The 20,579-nt window shown below is 36.3% G+C and overlaps 4 protein-coding genes across 10 annotated transcripts; 2 read left to right on the plus strand and 2 right to left on the minus strand.

The window, feature by feature from the left end:
- The first annotated feature begins 99 nt into the window (after positions 1 to 99).
- Positions 100 to 1,171, plus strand: LOC113563110 (protein max-like). The gene has a single exon (XM_026974271.1). The coding sequence runs from the start codon at positions 132 to 134 to the stop codon at positions 822 to 824; it is 693 nt and encodes a 230-aa protein (XP_026830072.1). The 5' UTR covers positions 100 to 131; the 3' UTR covers positions 825 to 1,171.
- Positions 1,172 to 1,339: 168 nt separating this feature from the next.
- Positions 1,340 to 3,314, minus strand: LOC105286122 (serine palmitoyltransferase 1). 2 transcript variants are annotated; one of them, XM_011350805.3, is made up of 3 exons: positions 3,185 to 3,314; positions 2,140 to 3,077; positions 1,340 to 2,047 (listed from the first exon to the last, which is right to left on the minus strand). In XM_011350805.3, the coding sequence occupies exons 2-3, from the start codon at positions 3,041 to 3,043 to the stop codon at positions 1,539 to 1,541; spliced, it is 1,413 nt and encodes a 470-aa protein (XP_011349107.1). In that variant the 5' UTR covers positions 3,044 to 3,077; positions 3,185 to 3,314; the 3' UTR covers positions 1,340 to 1,538. The 2 variants fall into 2 exon arrangements, with proteins under 2 accessions (XP_011349107.1, XP_011349106.1); XM_011350804.3 differs by having other exon boundaries at positions 3,148 to 3,297.
- A 129-nt stretch (positions 3,315 to 3,443) lies between these two features.
- Positions 3,444 to 11,127, plus strand: LOC105286121 (U2 snRNP-associated SURP motif-containing protein). 5 transcript variants are annotated; one of them, XM_011350802.3, is made up of 20 exons: positions 3,444 to 3,746; positions 3,815 to 3,858; positions 4,161 to 4,277; positions 4,366 to 4,462; positions 4,586 to 4,900; positions 5,346 to 5,410; positions 5,492 to 5,657; positions 6,016 to 6,179; positions 6,780 to 6,839; positions 7,762 to 7,805; positions 7,964 to 8,068; positions 8,167 to 8,394; positions 8,524 to 8,766; positions 8,851 to 9,037; positions 9,119 to 9,305; positions 9,421 to 9,554; positions 9,654 to 9,742; positions 9,879 to 10,005; positions 10,092 to 10,243; positions 10,324 to 11,127. In XM_011350802.3, exons 2-20 carry the CDS (start codon positions 3,835 to 3,837, stop codon positions 10,607 to 10,609), a joined length of 2,790 nt encoding a protein of 929 aa, XP_011349104.1. In that variant the 5' UTR covers positions 3,444 to 3,746; positions 3,815 to 3,834; the 3' UTR covers positions 10,610 to 11,127. The 5 variants fall into 5 exon arrangements, with proteins under 5 accessions (XP_011349104.1, XP_011349102.1, XP_011349103.1 ...); XM_011350800.3 differs by having other exon boundaries at positions 3,444 to 3,750; positions 9,846 to 10,005; positions 10,324 to 10,609; XM_011350801.3 differs by having other exon boundaries at positions 3,444 to 3,740; positions 9,846 to 10,005; positions 10,324 to 10,609.
- LOC105286120 (glutamic acid-rich protein) lies at positions 10,843 to 16,825 on the minus strand. Of its 2 annotated transcripts, none has more exons than XM_011350798.3 (9): positions 16,675 to 16,825; positions 14,876 to 15,073; positions 14,498 to 14,809; positions 14,170 to 14,403; positions 13,828 to 13,914; positions 13,442 to 13,516; positions 12,805 to 13,065; positions 12,368 to 12,691; positions 10,843 to 11,736 (listed from the first exon to the last, which is right to left on the minus strand). In XM_011350798.3, exons 1-9 carry the CDS (start codon positions 16,724 to 16,726, stop codon positions 11,525 to 11,527), a joined length of 1,755 nt encoding a protein of 584 aa, XP_011349100.1. In that variant the 5' UTR covers positions 16,727 to 16,825; the 3' UTR covers positions 10,843 to 11,524. The 2 variants fall into 2 exon arrangements, with proteins under 2 accessions (XP_011349100.1, XP_011349099.1); XM_011350797.3 differs by having other exon boundaries at positions 13,828 to 13,918; positions 14,117 to 14,403; positions 16,675 to 16,824.
- Positions 16,826 to 20,579: the final 3,754 nt, after the last annotated feature.

Here is a 20,579-nt window from a genome sequence, read left to right on the forward strand (position 1 = left end):
CGTATTTTCTCGCACTCGCACGTCTTCACGTTTCATTTAACCTAATTGGTTAATTTCATCAGCCGACTTATTCCTATTATTGTGTGCTGCTTCTTCTTTTCTCGAGTGTTGTCTACGAACTAACAGCAAAAATGTCTAAATGTCTAAAAGAGTACGAAATCGATGTCGTAAGTAACGAGGAGGATTTCGATGAGGACAACACCGATGATGACGAGGACAACACCGATGATGACGAGGACCACACCGATGATAACGATGAGAATAACGACGAAAATAACGAGGGAAATAACGACGAAAATGACGATGAAAATAACGACGAGGATAACAATGAAAATATCGATGAAGATATCGACGATGGGGATGAAGACATCGATGGAGACGATTTTCAGACATATTCTAATAACGCTCAGAATTTCAAGGCAAAGAAAAGAGCACATCACAATGCGTTAGAACGGAAACGTCGAGATAACATCAAAACCTGTTTCCTGAATCTCAGGGGCACATTGCCCGCATTGCGAAAGAAAAGAGGTGTGAGTAGGTCGCAAACTTTGGACGCGGCAATCACGTTTGGACAGACCATGCCTGGAATTGTACAACGGGATATGCAACGCCTCGGGAATAAGAAGGTGGAATGTCTTTCCATAATAGCTAAACTTCGTATGTTGAGAGAAGCAATGAGAAGAGGTGACTTCTTCAATGAGGAGTTGCTAAATATGGATAGCCCATTCATAGAAGAGGAGATAGATTTGGATGAATCTGACCCGGAATCGAGTCTCTCGGACCTCACCGATAAGGAAATGGAGATTCAAGATATAAAATACTAGATAAATATTGGCGACTAATATTGTAGAAGTATATTTCATGTTATCGTCTTCCATTTTTGTAAAATAATTTTATGTATAGTAGAATCTCCATAGATAATTTCCATTAAAAAGCAAACATTATGGAATACTATTTTGTAGTATGAAAGAATCAATTTTGATGTATTTTTTTAATTAAGGCAAAATGATATTGCTCTTTGACTCCCCATCCTTGGTCTAAAAAGTGAAATGGAGTAATTACGATATGCAGAGTGTCCCAAAATAAGCGCATGTTGATCAAGTACGTTGGAGGATTGAACAATCGGATGTTATTTATAGTTGCATAATAATTAAAACTATTTACAAAAAGATGTATACAAATGGTCTATTCTTTATAGCCGCACTGTTAAACTGCTGCAAAAGTCCTACATCGACCGGTTTTTCGAAATGTATAATTATTCTATTTTACTAAAAGATTTGCAAATTTCTATGGAAATAAAACGGGCACTTTTTAATTTTTGGAAGAAATTAATCAAAAATCCAACGAGTAACAAAATTTTATTTTCTATCAAACTGTTAGGTTAGATGGACCTTTTCAGAAGTAAAATTCAATCTAAGCAGATCGACGCACTCGCATCGTATTGATATATAATGAACATTGTACAACATAGTTTATATATATTAAATATGAGATGTACAAGTCTGATGTTTAAATGTCTATTTGTGAACACGTTCGTTTTAATAAAATGATAAAACTTCTTCGGTACATTTTCTCAATGTATCTAGAGCGAAATTGATGTCACTCTTGCCTAGACTAGCAGATATACAAAGTCTCAGGCTAGGTCTTGGTAGAACCTTTTCTGCTTCTAAATAGACGGGAAGTATAACTGCTAGATTATTTTCTATGCATTTGTTCGAGATAGCCTGCAATAGCGTCTCCTCAGTTGTACGATCTCTCTTCTCTTTCAAATACACGTGCTTCAAAGGCGACTCTGCGAAACTCGTGCACTCCAACGTTGGAATTTCCTCGAGACCGCTATCGATCGCTAAAGCATTATCTTTTACAGACTGAAATATTTGCAAGTTATTTTCCATTATGTCTAAAGAGGCCGTAGCAGCGGATGCTAAGAGAGGTGGCTGAGATGCTGAGAAACAATAGCCAAGTCCGGATAAGCGTTGATGATCGATAATAAATGACGTTCCCACGCAAAAACCTCCGATAGTTCCTATAGCATATTCTAAAGAACCTGAAGCACAAAGAAATATAAATATATTATTACAAATAACAGACTATGTTGGTAAATCCATTGCACAATTTTATAAAGTAACTCCATCTTACCTATTATCATGTCTATTTCACTTCTAGGAATGTTAAAATACTCGGTGACACCTTTACCATGCGAGCCAATGGTGCCAAACGATATCGACTCTTCGATGAAGATTCTCATCTTGTACTCTTTGCAGAGAGTCAATAATTCTGGTAAAGGACAAATGTTTCCTGTATTCATATAGATACCCTCTATGATTAGAAACCGTTTAATTTTTGCTGCTTTTTTAGGTCGCTGTTTGTCCAGTTCCGCTTGTTTTACCAAGAGATTACGCAAGTCTTCCACATCGTTGTGCTTAAAATATCTGACATCTCCTCGTGACGCGTCCAATCCTTTCTGTATGGCAAAATTTACCTTTTCATCCACAAATATCAGATCGTTACGTTTACAGTAGGCAGGAATCGCCGACGCGATGGTACTAAAGCCGTACGAGTATATGATAGCTTCTTCCATGCCCATGAACTTGGCCAAGCGATCTTCTAATTCAAGATGTACGTCGACGGTACCGTAGAAGCCTCGTGGTCCGCAGGAGCCAACGCCGTACTTCTTCACAGCCATTGCTGCTCTCTCTATTATGTCTGCGTTGTCGCTCAAACCCAAATAGTTGTGCGTGCCCAAATTCAGGCAATCCTTACCATTGACCGTTACTCGTTTCCCGACTCTGGAGGTAACATGCCTGGGTGTTAACGAAGGATGTTTCTCAAGCGGTTCCGGTACCAGAGACTCTGGTCGCCACTCTGCCACTTTGCTTTCCACCAGTTCCCTCGAAGGTCCAGCGTGACTATTACTGCGCCTCCTCCTGATGAACCAAGCTAGCCAGATTACCAAGAATGCTTCTAACAGGTAAGTATGATAATGCGGTAACGAGCTCCGTAGGATCTCCATTGACTCAATAAGTAGAAACTTGCTGCCCATTTTGCCTCTCGTGCGTGTATTAATTTCTTTGGCTCTATAACATAAATATTCATAGATCAATATAAAAGTACGGCGTAAATAGTGACATGTTGACTGATACTGACTATGAATAACTGAATAATAAGCGAATAGATAATGAACCTCGCCCTTATTATTATAATGCCAATTGCGCCAATGATCACCGTCGGTCACTGTCGTTACCGTCAGTGCGAATGAGCCAAGATAACCCAAATGAATTTATTAGATGGTTGTGTGTAATCAGTAAGAGAAGAGTCTAGAACGTAGACCTGCAAATCGAATTTTATTTTCCATTATTTCCGGAAGAGCAACCATTCGATTGGCTATCGCGCTAACTTGGGCCGCGCGGCAAGCTTTGTCGCGTCCTGTGCGACTGAGCCCTAAATGCAAATGAGTACAAGCTCCAATGCAGTGGAAAGCAAAAGCAGATTAGTTTTGTGAAATACTATCATTTTATTTTGACGTGACTAAAAACAAGATGCAAGTTCAGCAGTCGTCTGATACCGCTATGGAATTCTTTTGTATTTTGTGAGAATCAATTCACAGACCCCGGCAATATGCTGTCTAGTTAAAATCGGGGTGCCATCGGAGTCGCTTTTCCGACAACTCTGCATTTTCTTCATCAGTACCTACAAATACTGATCTTGGAAAGATAATTGGCATTGGCACTCGTATTATTGTAATTGTATGTGAGTTTATCTTCAAGCTGTTTATGTTCAAACTCTTAACACACCTTTTATTCCTGAGTTGTAGGTTAGATCGTATTTCTACAAATGGCGGATAAAGCTATGATGAAGGTACCACTTTATTCTGTGTCCTCGCTTGCTTCAGTTTTGTTTTAATCTTATTATCTTTCTCGCTTCTTTACAATATCTGTTAACATTCTTATAATCTTATGTGCGGAATTACGTAAATTCGACAAATAATCTGAATTTCTTAATTAAGATCTTGATGATCTTGATATACAAGCAACATGATCTGTCATGTAATTAAAATGTTTGGTTTTGTTTTAACAAAGAGATCTCTAAAGATATTTTTCACTGTTTACATTTTGTCATATTCTTTTTATTTACTAACGATAGTAACTCGCGTTTTGTAGCAAATTGCTGAGCAAAAGCTCAAGGCCTTCTCCATTGGTACAATGGGTAAACGGCCGTTAAGTAAAAAGGAGCTGGAAGAACAACGTAAAAAAGAACAGGAACAAGCTGCAGCCCAGGTAATAGTTGGCCATAGTTATTTTCATCTATCATTTCCTTCTAATTGGCTATCTGTCAATTAGATATAATATAGATAATTATCTACAGGCATTTGAAGAATTTGTTGCAACATTTCAAGAAACGCCAAGCAAAACTACCAGCAAGGTTTGGGTTAAAGCAGGGACATATGATGCGGGCAAAAGACGTAAGCATAAAACTTGTACAAGTTGGATGAAAGAAGAACTGCTGTCCCGTTGCATGAATTAAATTGTAAGAATGGAGAGAATGTAAATGTTTAAATGTTATCAGAAAAATATTTGTTTAACAGAGGAAGATACGAGGGAAAAAGGAAAACTGTACAAACCACAGTCAAAGATCTCCGAATTGGTCGACACCAGATCAACAGCGGAGCAAGCTCAGGAGTATGCAAGATTACTCGGAACGAATGAGCGAAAAATGGACAGGTTGGGCAAAAAGAAGAAGGAAGGCGAAAAGAAGAAAAGTAACCTGGAATTGTTTAAGGAGGAATTAAAGATGATTCAGGAAGAGCGCGAGGAGAGACACAAGTACAAGGGCGCAGTGAAAACTGTTATATCCACACAATCCGAGGATCCGATGTTGGCTGCTTTAAAATGCGTGGAAGGTATATACAAGCACAATGCAAAAGCATCTTTCACCGCTTCAATTTTATATTTGTAACTTTAAACAGGCTCTTTGAAAGTTATTATCGCAAGTTAAATCGGATTAAATTATTAATTTAAAATTATTGACTTTAAATGGTAACTTAGAAAGATAAAACGCGCGCGTGTGTGTGTGTACTACAAAGTCGACATTGTAATGAGATACGATAAACATTTTTTTCTTTTAATTGCAACAGTCGATATAGAACGTTTTGAGCAAACTTATAACTTCAGTAGGTAGTAAATCCTCATTTCCGGATCCGCGAAAGGCTAATCTGCATAACTGCATTGATGATCCCCGTCTCTTAGCCCTGATATACGCGGGTAACCCATTGTCCTTATCATTTTCCTCCTGTCTTCCCATTGTTTCACGATTACGGGAAATGTTGAAAGATCTTTGCTTTACAGATGGCTCGTTTGACAACGGTGATCCAAATACTACAAACTTGTACTTAGGAAATCTGAATCCAAAGGTATTAATGCTGAAACAATATCAAATTAGTATCAAGTTATGTTCGACACATGATTTATTAATTTCTCCTCTTTGCTCTCAGATTACAGAACAGCAATTAATGGAAATATTTGGCAAGTACGGTCCGTTGGCTAGTATAAAAATAATGTGGCCACGCAGCGACGAAGAAAAAGCGAGACAAAGGAACTGCGGTTTCGTTGCATTTATGAGTCGAAAAGATGGGGAGCGCGCATTAAAAAATCTCAATGGTAAAAATATGTACGTACTCGGTCAGTCAAACATTTTGGTTCGTTTTTGCGCCAGATTTTACTCTTTATTGCCATTATAATCCAGTGGAAACAGATTATGTAGTAACCAAGCAATCATTATCGCTATGATTGTTATAAATATTGTTGCCTGTATTACACGTATATGGCGTTTATATTCGAAAATTGAACCGAACTTTTCGACTGATCCAATATATATATAATATTTTATGAATGAATGGAGTTTGCAATCTCATTTTTATATGTTTATATTACCAATATATATAAAAAGTAAATATAAGTATTATATGTATATATTTACGATGCAAACGTTAAAGATACTTTATTATATTACATACAGGTCGTGATATAATGCAATACGAGATGAAGTTAGGCTGGGGGAAGAGTGTACCGATTCCGCCTTATCCTATCTATATCCCACCAGCTCTGATGGAGATCACACAGCCGCCGCCTCCGTCTGGTCTTCCATTTAATGCTCAACCACATCGTCGCGACAGACACAAGGTACACCAAATAAGCCACTTGAGAAACGCAATTAATAAAATGCTCGATTATATATTTAAACAACCTCGTTTTCTTCTTTACGTAATGTTATCTTCGAGAAAAATTATATTCCGAATATTCATCAATTCCTTACATATATCTTCTTTTATCAGATAATTATATCAGATAATCAAATGTCGTTATCTTGGATTTCTAAAAATAGTTAAAAAATTAGCCACTAAAAAAAGGAAGATAAGTAAAGAAAGGAAGTGAATAATGATATATTGTGAATAGTAGATATTTTATTGAATAAAATTTATCATATATACTTTTTATATCTCTATAATAATCATTGATTCAACATTTTTAAGTGAAATTAAACTTACTAAAGGTAGTGATGTATATATAGCATAATACTTAACAGCTCGGTCGCACACCTATAATCATTTCATAAAACACGAAATAAAATCGTTGCGTAACAAACGTATTAATGTGCTTATTTTTTCCATGCGATATGATATAAACGATACTTCAAGCGATGATTAGTCGAGTGATATATTGTCATAAATATATTCTTCCGTTAATTCGTATCGTGTAATCATTTTTGAAACATAATCTCAGATACCACGTATCCGCAACATCCAGAGCGCGGACCCGCAGGAAAAGGAAAACTTTGAAAAGGTAAAGTTATTCCTATGTTAGAATCATTCATCCATTTAGTGTAGTACGAATTAGACATTAAATTATAAGAAGTCTTATACGTATACAGGGTGTCCGGTAATAAAGGTAATAAAGGTAGCACCAATAGTGAGGGGACGGAATTGAAGTGAATAGAAAAATCCTCTGTCATTTTGCAAACAACCACGTAAAAGTTTAAAATATTAAGAAGATTGGCAAATGAGTGCACATCTCGAGGCGATGAACTAGTCTAGAATGTTTTAAACGTGGTAGTTAGGTTATTATTTTATCTAACAACGAGAGCAAACACGCGGTAAAGGAAAGGACAAGGCACTGCTGATACTGACATTCTTTTCTGATATTCTCTAATAAACCACTGCCATGCCTACCTCAGTGCGCGAGATGTGCATTTATTTGTGAATCTTCTTCAGATAATATCTCAAAGTTTTACGCGGTTATCTGCAATATGACGGAAAGAACTGTTCTGTTCAACTCAATCTTTTTTATCTTCTCAGGAGCGACAGTAGTTTTATTACCGGATACTCTGTAGATAAAACTTTTATTTATAAAGTTCATTTGGTATCGCTCTTATGGATAATAGAGAAATTTTATGTGTACATAAGAAAAAAATCACTTGAAGAAGATAACGTTTTAAGTGAGCAAAATTGGTAAGTTATTTATTATTAGTTAGAGTGTGTGCAAGCAATTTTACAAACGTTAAAGACATACCGAACATAAGGTGTATATCATTGATCTGATTTGGAATAAAAATTTTCCTCGATGATTATATCAAATACAACTCTAATTACGTTTACAAATATTGTGTTAATTTATTGGCAACCATTGTTGGGGTACACATTTTGGCAATTCGATTTGGGACGTCCCGTTGCATCCGTCACTGTTGCATTGTGATCCGGGCTGTCAGGTTTTGCAGAATGCTGTTGTCAAAGTGGTTATACCGACAGAAAGGTATTTGTTGATTTTAATATAATATAATGACTGATCTGTGTAAGTACGTAACTGCTACGAAGAATATTTGACGAGGCTAGTGCTTCTGTTGAAATGAGATATTTCGTGTCATCGGGAACTGAATACAAGTACATACTTAATCGAGTTGTGCGTTATAGGAATTTAGTCATGTTAATACATAGAATGGTGGAATTTGTAATCCGAGAAGGGCCGATGTTTGAAGCGATGATTATGAACAGAGAGTTAAATAATCCACTGTTTAGGTATGTATCTTATTATGATTCATTTATATATAATAAAATGTAAATGTATAAATTTTATTTCCATGATAAAACTAATAAAGGTACTTTTGTGATTCCAGATTTCTATTCGAAAACTATTCTCCCGCACATACTTATTACCGCTGGAAACTGTATTCTATTCTGCAAGGTGACGGGCAGAAAGAATGGCACACGGAGGATTTTAGAATGTTCAAAGGCGGAAGTGTATGGAGACCACCGCCGATCAATCCTTGGACGCAAGGCATGCCGGACGAATTGATAGAAATGGAAGAGAGGCAAGAGCCCAGGAGGGGTAGCCTTTCGAACAGGTAACTGTGAAGAAAAGTAAAAGATTGTTTCGACACATCACAATACGCTTGAACTCTGTATAGTGTCACGGCCTTGTATGAGGAATATATATGTTAATCTGTGTTAAAACGTGTCCTATTTCTTCATAGTCAGCGAGATCGTTTAGAAGATTTATTGCGAAACATATCACCTGAAAGAATAAAAGTTGCAGAAGCGATGGTATTTTGTATAGAGCATGCAGAAGCGGCAGAGGAGATTTGTGATTGTATTTCAGAGTCATTGTCAATACTGCAAACGCCGGTGAATAAAAAAATTGCGAGATTATACTTGATATCTGACATATTACATAACTGTGGAGTCAAAGTAACCAATGCTACCATTTATAGAAAGGCGTAAGTGAATCACCTATTTCTGTTTCTTTTTCAAGAAGAAAAACAGGATAGAGGTGCATGTTATATATTAATTTTCTATCGTAGATTTGAGACGCGTCTTCTGGATATTTTTAACGAAGTTCATCAAGCGTACAAACAGTTCGATAGTAGACTTAAGGCAGAGGGATTCAAAATTCGCGTTATGCGAATGTTCCGAGCATGGGAAGATTGGGCGGTGTATCCGAGAGATTTCCTAGTTAAATTGCAGAATACCTTCCTGGGACTTGTCTTGGTAGGTTGTCTTCGACGTGTACAAAAATTACAAATCGGAATTGTGATATCTGAGTTGTAATAATCGTAATCTCGTCTTAAGATGGATGAACCCGAGCCGGAAAATGACGAAGATATCGATGGCGCGCCGCTGTCAGATGCCGATGGCGATGGTACTGAGGATCTGGATGGGGTGCCGTTGGATGGTGCGGCATTATTGAAAGGCGCCATGAAACATGGTCTCACGCCACAAGCTACTTCGAATTACGATGATATCGATGGAGTGCCGAGTGCGTGTTGGTTCTTGAAAAATAATTAGTGCAAACGAAATTTATATTATATAAAAAGTATATAAATACAAAGAAATAGAAAAACTATAATTCTATATATTACGTACTTGTATAGTGGATGAAGATATCGACGGGGTGCCAATGGATGACGATGACAGTGCGAACGCACGAAGCAGGGATGACGAAAAGAAGGCGGCAATGCCAGCTGGGTTTGTTCCTTCGCGATGGGAAACTGTGGATCCTGATCAGGTTTGAAAAACTACCTCTCTTTCAAATAAATTGATATTAATACATTTTTTAAGTTTTGATGTAGTCCAGTACTGATATATTTACGTAAATTTTTACTAGGTGGAGGCACAGGCGATGACTACCAGTAAATGGGAAGAATTGGGTCAAAATGAAGATTCGAATTCTCAAGATACTAGCATGGATTCCAGGTAAAGTAAAATCTCGCGCGATTATTTTCTTTGCGATAACGTTTCTTTGCGACTTGCATTGTTCTACATATTGGAATATGTTTACGAAAATTACTTCTAAAAGTGGTAGAGATTATAATGAAGAAAGACGAAACAGATTACGTGAAATCGAGGTGAAAATCATGGAGTATCAGGACGAGTTAGAGAGCGGTAGAAGAACCTTGAAGTCCGGCATGACGATACAGGCGCAAGTGGAACACTATAGGAAAAAGCTTATAAGAAAAGTAAGACATGAAGCTAATCGTTGTTTCATTCTGCTATGGCATTCTGCTGTAACAATATATCATGTAAAATGAAACAATTCGTCTAGAGCGAGAGAGAAATGAAGGACATGAAAAGCGAGGAGCGCGATGATGAGAAACGAAGAGAAAAGAAGCGCAGCACGACGCCCGAATCTCCCAGTCATAGTTACAGAGAGCGGAGACGGTCGACGAGTCCATCGACAAAAGGCGCGAGATACAGGTATAAATCGTGTGTCATCGTGTCGTCGTGTCTCAGATTTTTATACATTTGTTTGTCCGTGTTTTTATATCTTTTTTTAGATCACGCAGCAGGTCGCCACGCTGTAAGCGCCGGTCAAGATCGCCGTACAAGAAACGCGTGCCAGTTACTCCGTCCCCACCTCGAATTCGACGTACTCCATCACCGTCTTTCTCTTCAGCTAGAGGATCACGCAGATCCCCCGCTAATGAACGCTGCGACAGGAAGAGACGTAGGTCACCCTCCTTGTCTCCTCCACCGCCTCCACGTACTTCCTCTTCGAAACATAGAGCCTGCAGTCCGCCATCTCCTTCTCCGCGTAAGCACCGGCACAAACATAAATATTAAGCTACTGCACGCTGTTGTAGGGATCACTTTATTTGCAGAATCGCATTGAAACGCAAACTATTTTTCAAGCTCGTACATTTATCGCGTCGCGTTCTAGTACGTAATGGACTCCTCGACAGTTACTTGTTACTCCTCGATACAACTAGCTCGCTTATATATTCGACAAATCTAAGTAAATTAAGAACTAAATTCTTACTGCTTCATTATCTCGAAATAAAACTTCAATTTTTTACGTTGTACGATATATTTATAACGTGTTTTTGTGCCGAGTGACACAAATTATAGTTCAAGTACACCGTCGATTACTGAAATTTACATGAACATTGTGATTATTTCACATCTTTTAAATACATACCATATATATATTTTCAAAAAATGTACATATACAATAATGAACAATATGGAACTATGTAGATCTTGTCTTCTTTAAATAAGTTCTGTTTGCGCAAAGAATATAATGTCTTTGTAAAATGCTCCGAATATATCTCAGAATTGAATAAAATAATCTTATATGTATAACAAAACTATACTTTTCTTACATCGCAATCATTTTGAATTAACCTCGTGAGAGTTTTCATGCGTCAGTATATCCGAGCACCGCGAAAAAAGCGTGGCCATTCAGCTGTACATATATTGTCTTTATAGATAAAAATAAATTAAAGGTGCGTAATGAGAAGGAAATGAATTTCATCAGTTTAGAGCACTATGTACATATATATCATATTTCAATGATAACTTCAATATTTGTCATTGTATAATGACAATTTTCGCAGATCACACACACACACACACGTCGTGTTAATAATGTCTTAATAACATCGCATACGTAACATCATTTGCAAAGATAACAGTGACACCCCGGTAAGGAAACAAGTGTGTTTATCAAAATTATTTTACAACGTATATATTTTTTCTCTAATTGTAAAATTCTCTACCAACTTGGAATTCTGAATCATCTTCTTCGTACGTAACCACATCGTCTGTATTTGACACATTGCTAAGATCATCATAAGCTCTTCCTCCGCTTTTGGATTGACCACTTGGATTTGCTCGCTCAGTTTTCATTCCTGCCTGACGAGTGGATGCTGTTTGAGGCTCCACGTGTGATTCCTTTGGCGCTTGAACACCTGTTCGCAAAGTATTCATTTTGCAAGAATTCTACCCAACTGCACATTTAAGTCTATTTATTATGGGTCGGTCAAAAAGTTCGATTCGAGGTTTGCGTAAAATTTGATTTTATTACATTCAGTGGAAGCAAATTATTAACCAAATAATTACCATCATTGTCTATTATATACACAGATATTATTAACATTGTTATTACATGAAGGTGACATTTTGGTATTAAAAATCAAACCAAACTTTCCGACTGATTCAATATTTCACAAAAATTTCAAATTAGTTTCTTATCTAAATTATTTCTAATAACATTTCTCAATGAGAAAGAATTGCTACGATCAAAACAAGGATCCTCCATGCTCGTTTTAATTATCTTTCATATATCTAACAAATTTTGATTAACTTATAACTGGGGAATGATAAAATTGTTTTTATCTGATTGGGATGTACGATAAGAAAACATTTTATGAAATGTACAAATACATACAAATTTTCAGTAGTTAACAATTATTTAATAATTAATAACTAGATTTCATTTAATAACTAGTCACAAAGACGTATCGTTAATTAATTAGAAACTCTCTCTAGTTTTCTTAATTATACGCATTCAAATATATTATTTAATAATTTATTATTTACGTTTCCATTTTGGCATTTCATCATCTCCCTCCCTTTCCTCTTCTTCCTCTTCCTCTTCCTCCTCTTCTTCCTCTTCTTCTTCAACTTCGCTACCTTGTGGAGTGGGTAATTTTCCATATTTCGCTTCAAGCTTAGCTATTAGTTCTGAGTCATCAACATTTTCGATTTCTTCGTCTTCCTCTTCTTCTTCTTCTTCATCTTCTTGGTCCTCATCGTATTCTTCTGCTCCGGAGATACGCTCGCCTTCTGACGTCTCTAATTCATAATCTTCCTCATCTTCCTCTTCTTCGGATGATATTGCTTTAGATTGATTCCGATTAGTTTCTACAATTAAAATAAATACAAATAAATAAATTTATGACACATTTGTCTATCACAATGAGAGGTAAAAGTACGTATACGTATCAAGAGAAATAGCGAGATGTCATTAACTGTACCTTCTTTAGCTGCACTTGGTGCTGACTTTGTCTCTTTTACTCGTACCTCTTCATCTTGCGGGATTAGTTTTTTTATGTCGGACAAGGACACAGTCTCGTCTTGCAATTTATCGTACTTGGATTTCAAATCTTGGTAAGTTTTCACTTTCGCTTCTACGAATGCTTTGTCCACTTTCTCAGCTGCTTTAATTACTTGCTTGACATGGGGAGGCGGTACTATTGTATTACGTCTTGACAAATCAGCCCAAGTACCAATATCAACTAAAACATTGAGCCATTCAATATTTCACGATATAAAACGAATGGAGAGAAGTCAGCCAGTTATTAATGCCGAATTTACACTTCAAATGTAACACGCAAGCGTTGATCTATACTTGTCTAAACTTGAACTAAACCCATTTGCATTAAAATTACTTACCTGTGAGACTTCGGACTAATCTTTCTCGACTGCATACAATAAAATATTACATTTTAAACGTATTATGTTCTTTTTTTTACACTTTATATTTTTAGACATCGTACATATAATACGTCTAAATAATATTTTTTTATATATGTGTGTTATAGCGCCCAACGCGAACGTGCTAATGTAAGTTGATATATATATATATATATATGTGTGTGAATTAAGATTTACCATTGTTCCATCGTCTAACGAGAACAAAATGCGCAGCAACGACTAGTGCAACACCGACTCCGAACTTCACAGGCACTGCAATCACCATACATTATTTTCGATTGCTGTCCTTTTCATTATTAGAAACGATTACAAATCCTTCCATCATTTTATTATTCTTACTTTTCGCTATTAGAAAAGTATCCTAATTAATCTATATGAAGCAGCGAGACATTTTTGCCTTTTGTTATTATATTATAGTGCTCTGACGATTATTTTTATTCTTACATCATATTTATGTGCAATTAAATAAAATGAGAGCATGGAGGATCACGTGTATCGATAACTCGTTATGCAAAACCATTAACGCCTCATAATAACTTGCCTCATAGATTGCGGCTACTTACCGCTGGTCGATTCCTCCTCGATTTCTTCCTCCTCCTCGGATTCGCTATCTTCCGCATCATTTACATCTTCCTCTAGTTCTTCACCTTCTATCTAATAAAAAGCCAATAATTTTTAACAACGAGAACATTATTGATACAAATATATATATGAAAAAATTTTAATATAAAATAAAGGGAATTATATAAAGAGAAATAAGAAAAAATTGCAAGGGAGAAGAGGAAGCAGAAGATGACAACTGCAAGCCATTAAAAATACATGAAGACAACGAAAGAGAGTAACGATACGTACCTCTTCCAGAGGTTCGGCACTGTTATCGTCAATTTCATTAACGCCGGGAATACCTGCAAATTCCTCGGACATATACTCCTTCTCTTCTGGCGAGTTATCAGTCATTTCTGTACTCGCGTCCAGCTCCATATCAAAATTATCCGCTATGTCGTTTTCCTCGTCCGTCTCGTCAACTTCCTCCAATACGCCGGCATCGTCAAATTCTTCCTGTGCGTTTTCATCTTCATCATTGGCTTCCCCTTCTTCGATACCTTCATCCTCTTCTTCGTTCTCCTTGCTTTCGCTCACTGAAAGTGCAATTTTTGCTTTGCAGTTTTTTGAAAGAGTATGTTTATAAGAAAAGATACATTTGAACAATTTTAGAACGCGTGATTCATATACCGTTTGCTGCTTCTTCAGTCTCCGCGTTGTCGTCTCCGGCTTCTTCTTCCTCCTCTCCAATTCCTTCATCTTCCTCCGTATCTTGTGTTTCTCCTTTTTTCTCCTCATCTTCTTCTTCATCCTGCTCTCCTTCCACCGATTCTTCTTCTTCTTCTTCACGTCCTTCCTTTTCTCCCTCTTCTAATGTCTCTTCACTCGCTTCCGCCGTTTCTTCCTCCTGATCGTGCGATATGCCATTACGATTAGCCGGTGAATCGTCTACCCAACCTTCGAATATGTTTGCCCAGCGTGACGACGCTACCGGCGTATCGACTGAAATATAAAATGTATTACCCAAATATAAAAATATAATAATTAGTTTTAATCTCTTATATTTACCATCCGCAGTCCCTCTGTGTTCAAATATTATTATACCGATCAATCCGACAAGAACAGCTAGTAAAGCGAAGAATATAATCCGCGCGCACCAATGACCGCCGGTACTGCTTTCTTTGTAGATGTGAATGCTGACATCTTCAGTGGCGGTATTGGTTGGACTGATCAAAGTAGGCGGTGGGGTTCCAGTATCTTCATCATCTAAACATAATGTAATGAATTAAAAACTGTTTATCAATAATATAATAAAATTTTTCTATGTTATGTAAATCTACGGATAGATCTACAAAGAATAATTCTCTTTTGACGACAGTCAAAGAAGACACAATACTTACTTTTGTGTATTCTCCATACTACTGAAAAGATGCGGATGACACGTATGATTCTAAATATAGCGCGTACTCCAATTCACAAGTTCAAATATATGAAATACGAAACGTGATTGTTTCGGCTTTGTATGTGTGTTGAAACGTTTAAATTAATATATTTAAACGTCTAGAAATGCAATATTATTATATGGATTAGAAACATCTGTGAGTGATAAATTCGAAATTTGCAATTATATATGAAAATAATACAAAATGCTATTGGTTTGACTTTGTTTGTCGTCAAAACAGTTAAATGAATATATAAACAATAATTCTAAAGATGCAATGTTATGGATTACAGACATCCGTGTAATGTATAATGAATTCGTTATTGCAATTACATTCTGATCCAATGATTAATACTATCAAGTATAGGAAGAGATGCGTATGGAAATACAAAAACCGCAAAATTTCTAGATAACTTGGCAAGAAATGTTTTTGGACTGGATAATATTGTTTGATCTATTTTTGAAAGTCGAAAGGTTGGCACGTGCTTCTAAAACCTGCATTTTCCGATTTAAGCTTCTCTGCCAAATCATCCATCTCTCTTTCTCTCTTGGATTAATTGAAGCTTTTGCATATTCCATGGAAATTATATTGATCTAATTAAGTTTAAACTTGCATCAGCTTACGATATGATAGAGCTTGTTATCTGTAATGTCGACTTGGAAAATCCAAATGTCCCCGAATTATACAATTAAATATTTATGTTCTTAAAACAACAAAATAAAACAAAGTATAATAAAATAATCCCTTGCATAATGTCGATTTTAGTGGAAAAAACGAGAAATCATTTCGGAAATAATGACCAGACACAGACAGAGTGATCGATTTTATGCGTAATCAACGCAGTTCCGAAAATTAGAAATTAAAAATAGATATTTAACAACGACAAGCCTCCGTTGCAATATACATGTCCATTACGGTATCACGCTCATTTTCAAGGTGTTTACACAGAAACATATAATAAAACTGGAAAAAATCTAAATGTCAGGAGCCAGAAAGCACGCGTGCATGTGCGCGTGATCGGCCGGTAGGACAGGCTATGCAGGGCAGACGAGATATTTTTGGAGGCTCGAAACGGGGATCGTAAGAATAAAGTTGCATTATGCGCCGAAAATATTATCCCGTTCCGCGGCGGTGTCGACGCACTATCATCGTGTGCGGCAAACTACGACGATTAGCGAGCGCATTTGCGCGCACCTTAAACATCGCCTCATTAATCGCGCCCGAATTCTACATCAGAGTATTGTCAAGAAAGACGAAAGATCCGCACTGCGATATCACACGGCAACGTGCGTTTTCTTTTTTTCCGTGTGGTCGCGCGAAAACAAATGTCCGGCTAAAAATACACGACCGGGCGGAACGTCCGCGTTACGAAAGCGCGACGTCGCTCGCGCCCTGCAATCAGCGTAAAACGCGGCCACATTTTACCTTTTTTGCGCCGCTTCTCCTTCCGTCTTCGCGGCTGCACGTCGCCGGACATTCTTCGACCAGCGCACGCTTCCTCCGCGTTCGAGTCCGAGCACCGTCAATCGCCCTGAGGAATTTGAATTTTCGAACGCCACGACCGCCGCGACTGCTCTAGAGATATTTGATTTCTTCACCCTCCATGGCTGCCACCCAAACGCGCAAAAAACCCTATCTATATAAATCTGGTCCTCACTAGCCGCCTATCGTGCCATCTATCGCGAACGTTTCTTAGATAAGGAAAGATATAAAAATCAGGATGAGGAAGATAGGCAACTTTCAATGCTCGTCTTGCAGGTTCCATTCCTTTTCTTATACGTGACTTCATTTTATCGCAATTCAGTCGGCAGGTGCGGCTAAGATAAAAGGAAAAGTAGAGCCAAAGATCCATCAGGTCTGAGACGGCAAGGAAAGAAAAAGACAAATCCAAAGCCAAACGCTGCAATGCAACCCTGTGCATGCGATGGACAACGACGACGAAGATACGGGTCCAACTAACCGGGAAGCCTTTCTCCAACTACTGTTTGCTGTACCTGTAGTGGTGCCTTACAACACCCTACTAAATTACAAGTAAATTTCGTTGCGTGCAATTGCTGCATGAAATTAATGTCTCTTTTGTAACAAATCGCGATATTTGCATTTCAGATTCAAAAACTGAAAAAATAATTGTTCTGTCCAAGATATCCATTTTAATTCGGCTAATCGGGAACTTGTTATTCGCAGTAAATTTTTTTTACGAAGGTACCTCTTGAACATCACGTATTTCCTTTCAATTATATGAAGTAAACGAATGTCGATTGAGAAAAAAATTACAGTATCAGTTATAAGAGGTTAAAAAGTTTTTATATATTTTTTTAAAATCGAAATGGAATAATTGGTAGCGATGTAAAATAATTTAAGGATAAAAACTCACATTTAAATATGTACAATAAGTAATGTAAATATGTATTTTTTAGACTTTATCTTAAACTGTTCATTTTAATATACATTTTAATACACATTTAATATACAATTATACATAAGAATAAAAATTTTATGTGAAAATTTGAATATTAATCACAGGCCTCTTATTATTAGTTGGTAGAATCTGGAAACGAGAGTTTTACATATGTGTACTTTATTCGTTTAAATAAAAAAATCAATTCTTTTAATCAAAATTGGTAGTAAATTCTTTTATCCGGTAAATATATATAAGTCTCTTTGTCCTTTTCACCTCGTTTAGATTTGTGTTCATCAAGATCCATATCATCGGATCGCTTTCCAGCGATTTCGGATTTTTTCTAGTATATGGTGCCGCTGTAATTAACCATTAGATATCATTTAAGCAGTATACATAAAAGAAACTTCAATACTATTTTAATAACAAATATATTACACAAAATAATTCAGTTCAAGACGTAAAAAAATCACTAGATTTTTGGCTTCACGTCTGGTTGATGACATGAAACTTGATTTTGAGGTGAAATTATTATTTCCCAAACTCTAAAACCATACGAAAAAAAAGTAAAAAGAAAAAATACTAATAAAAAAAAACTAATAAATACTAATAAATTTTCGGAGTCAGAACTTTTTCAGTTATTGGTCTAAAGGATTTTCAATCGTCGAGAACTCTTCGCAATATGCCAAATACCAATATAAATATACCAGAACTAATCGGAAAAAGAAAAAAGATATTGCAAAGTTAGAAGGAAATCGGTGAGGAAGCCCGTCTCCTTCGGTATTACCGAAAAAAGTTTTTGGGTCAGAACTTTTTAAAAAGAGTACAAGCAAAAGTGCAATTGAAGGATTCACTTGCAAGCAGACCGGTGGATAACATCTTCGTTATTTGATTCCAGTTGCTGTAGCTCGTTCTTATGTTTATATTTTAGGTGGTATTTCAAGTTAGTGGTATATTATATGATAGTTCCTTTTTGCTACTGCTTTCATTCTCTTGCGTGATGGCTGCACTAGGTTGCTCGATGCCGCCATGACTATCGTTTCTGTGAAATCGGTGAATTATGTGAAAAAAAGAAACAAAAATACATCGCGAACACGCGCGTCGATATATCCATCTCGGTAACAGCGAGCGAGATGAAAGTAAACAGGGTGGAAAAAAAAGTTTATCGGGATCGACATATGTTGTTATTATTATATCCCTCTCGCTCGCTCCTATTACTGTCTCGCACGCTCTACTGGTTGTGTCGTTATTGCCGTCTCGCTCGTTCCTGAGAGAATATTAACGATATTCGTCCTGTGATATCACGTGCACGATATTTGTCCAAACGATTTCGCATCGATTATTAAGCCTATTTTGAAACAAAAATTGTAATTTACCGGCTATCTTGACATTACAAATTGTTTTCGTATTTACATAGAAAATATTGTCTAACAAATGTTTTAATTAATCTAACAATCAACAATAAACCACTAACAAACGATTCGTATAAACAAAAATGTTTAAAGTCGAAGTTGTCCGGCTGACTTTATTGAGGTGTATCGATCGATTGTAATTTTATCGACACGTATGTATGTACGCGATAATATTTTATGCTTATGGCAAATTTATGCTAACTCTAATATTCGCATGTATTTCTATTCTAAGTTTGTGAATAGGTGCGTCTATTATACATTAAAAATATATTGTTTTATAAAGTACTTTTCGATAAATTTATGTAAAATATGGTTTTGTAATTAAAATATATTTTATCGTATTTTCTCGTACACTTTGTCACAAGTAAACTGTCATATAAATGGTTATGTGTACATGAAATATTCAAGTTTTAAACAAAAGTTTGAAAAGTGTCCTCTGTTTTCTCTCTAAATGTTTATCAAATGATACTGCTTACAATATATATGTGTGTGTACAATTTTACAATAATTTTGTAAATTATCATTTAGCTTAGATAAAAAGATAATTTCTTATCGCTTTTTCTTTCCTAATTATTTTAACTTTTACTGTTAATTAAACGTAGCCTTAATGAGTTTGCAAACGCGGACATATAAGAAGTAGACATTAATTAAATCAGAGGACGTATTTTGTTTATTGCGCAGAAAAACGTATGTACAATATTAAAATACACAGAAGGTGTATATCATATCTATAATTCTCGAGTTCAATAAATAATCTATGAAATATAATGTTCCGCAGATTTAAGAGAAACATTTTTTGGGTCCTCGATTATATTTTAAGGCACAGTCTATGCTAAGGTTCCTTTTCTACAAGATAACAATAGTTACTCGGTGAACACAACAAAAGAGTATATAAAAGTGTTACTAAATCATTATAATAAAATTAATATAAATAATACCGTTCGTAAGTAGAATTACCACGTACGTCTCTGCACTGAACTTCCAAAAGAATCGTGTATCGCGATACAAATTTATTGTTCGATATGATTATCCTAAGATTCTGAAAATCAATCTTTCCAGCCGCATCTAACGATCCACCGTGAAATTCATTTTGTACAAACTGCCGGAAATAACAGATCTTTTTAGTTAGAAACAATGGTGTGTAAGCGCTATCGTGCAGCTTCTCAATTATTCGTTCTTTTCACGTTACAATTTATTATTAAATTACGTAAAATTGGTAATCTGGAAATGCAATGCAGAATTAACAATGCCATTGTTGCAAGGGAACGCAAGAACTCAACGGTATTCTCAGAACGAAGATGTGTCGCTGCACGTAAAATTGCGCGTAACAGTTAAATATATAAACAATCATTTTAATAATCGCAAAAATATATAAACAACGTTACATATTTTGTTTCCATGCAAAAGATATTCGCAACATCGATTCGTCGATAGATGAATTAATTGACTCGAGCGTTTCTCGCTTCGAGGACGACGTATCGTGCTCTGTATTCCTCTGTACAATGTAATCGCACGAAAGA

Source organism: Ooceraea biroi, chromosome 12 (genome assembly GCF_003672135.1).
Source record: "Ooceraea biroi isolate clonal line C1 chromosome 12, Obir_v5.4, whole genome shotgun sequence".
Classification (NCBI taxonomy): Eukaryota; Metazoa; Arthropoda; class Insecta; order Hymenoptera; family Formicidae; genus Ooceraea; species Ooceraea biroi.